Source organism: Arachis stenosperma, chromosome 7 (genome assembly GCF_014773155.1).
Source record: "Arachis stenosperma cultivar V10309 chromosome 7, arast.V10309.gnm1.PFL2, whole genome shotgun sequence".
Taxonomy (NCBI): domain Eukaryota; kingdom Viridiplantae; phylum Streptophyta; class Magnoliopsida; order Fabales; family Fabaceae; genus Arachis; species Arachis stenosperma.
Genome location: NC_080383.1, coordinates 58920107 through 58921295, shown reverse-complemented (window position 1 = coordinate 58921295; position 1189 = coordinate 58920107). Strand labels below are relative to the sequence as shown.

Genomic DNA, 1189 nt, shown 5'->3' with positions numbered 1-1189 from the left:
AAATCCTTGTATGGTTTAAGACAAGCAAGCAGGTAATGGAACTTAAAAGTTGATTGAAACCTTGAAATCCACTGGTTTTATCAAATCAGAATCCGATCACTCTTTGTACACCAAACTCACCACTCATGGCATCACCATTATTATGGTATACGTAGATGATTTGGTACTCACAGGAGATGACCTTGCTGCGATTGAGTCTATCAAGCAACTGCTGGATCAGAAGTTCAAAATCAAAGACTTGGGTGATGTAAAGTACTTTTTGGGTATGGAGGTTGCTAGATCTTCGAAGGGCGTTCATCTATGCCAACGCAAGTATGCCATGGATATCCTCAAAGACTTCAGATTCTTAGAGTGCAAATCAGTAAGCACACCTATGGATTACACCACTGCTTCAAAGTTATCGAGGGAGAGTGGGACTCCACTAGAAGACAATTAATTGGCAGGCTTCTGTACCTAACCAACACCAGACCAGACATTGCCTATGCTATGGGAAGGCTCAGTCAGTTCATCGATTATCCCACTGATATTGATATGCAAGCAGCTTATCGTGTCTTAAAATATTTGAAAGGTTGTTCCGCTGTTGGCCTTCTCTTCTTGGCAGATAATGATCTTACTCTTACCGGATTCTCAGATGCAGATTGGGCAACATGTGCTGAATTTCACAGGTCAATCACTGGTCACTGCTTTTATCTTGGTAAGTCACTGATTAGTTGGAAGAGCAAGAAGCAGAGCACAGTCGCACGATCCTCCTCTGAAGCCGAGTATCGGGTATTGGCACTTGCAACTTGCCAAGCACAGTGGCTCTCCTACATCATGAAGGATATTGGACTCCCCATCACGAAACCAATTACACTCTTTTGTGATAACAGATTTGCCATTCACATCGCCACCAACCCAATTTTCCATGAATGAACGAAACATATCGAAGTCGACTGTCACACTACCAGGAATCAATATCTTTCGGGCCTCACTCACCTGATGCCGGTCTCGTCCTCTAACCAACTCGCCGATTTCCTCACTAAAGCTTTGGCCCCAGCACCCTTCAACAGCAACATTGCCAAACTAGGACTTCTGGATATTTATAGTCCTAGTTTGCGGGAGGCTGTAACTTGAATAGGCATCTTTGTAGCTAAAACTCATTCTATATTTGTAAATAGAAATTAGGAATGCCAACTGGCATAGTCAGTTA

At 43.0% G+C, this 1189-nt stretch overlaps 1 protein-coding gene across 1 annotated transcript; it reads left to right on the top strand.

Moving 5' to 3' along the window:
• Positions 1–486: 486 nt before the first annotated feature.
• LOC130939825 (secreted RxLR effector protein 161-like) lies at positions 487–912 on the top strand. Its single transcript, XM_057867896.1, has one exon. It carries the CDS (start codon positions 487–489, stop codon positions 910–912), a length of 426 nt encoding a protein of 141 aa, XP_057723879.1.
• Positions 913–1189: the final 277 nt, after the last annotated feature.

What these genes read in the sequence shown, in the direction of transcription:
- LOC130939825 (XM_057867896.1), top strand. Translation starts at nt 487, where the DNA reads ATGGGAAGGCTCAGTCAGTTCATCGATTATCCCACTGATATTGATATG.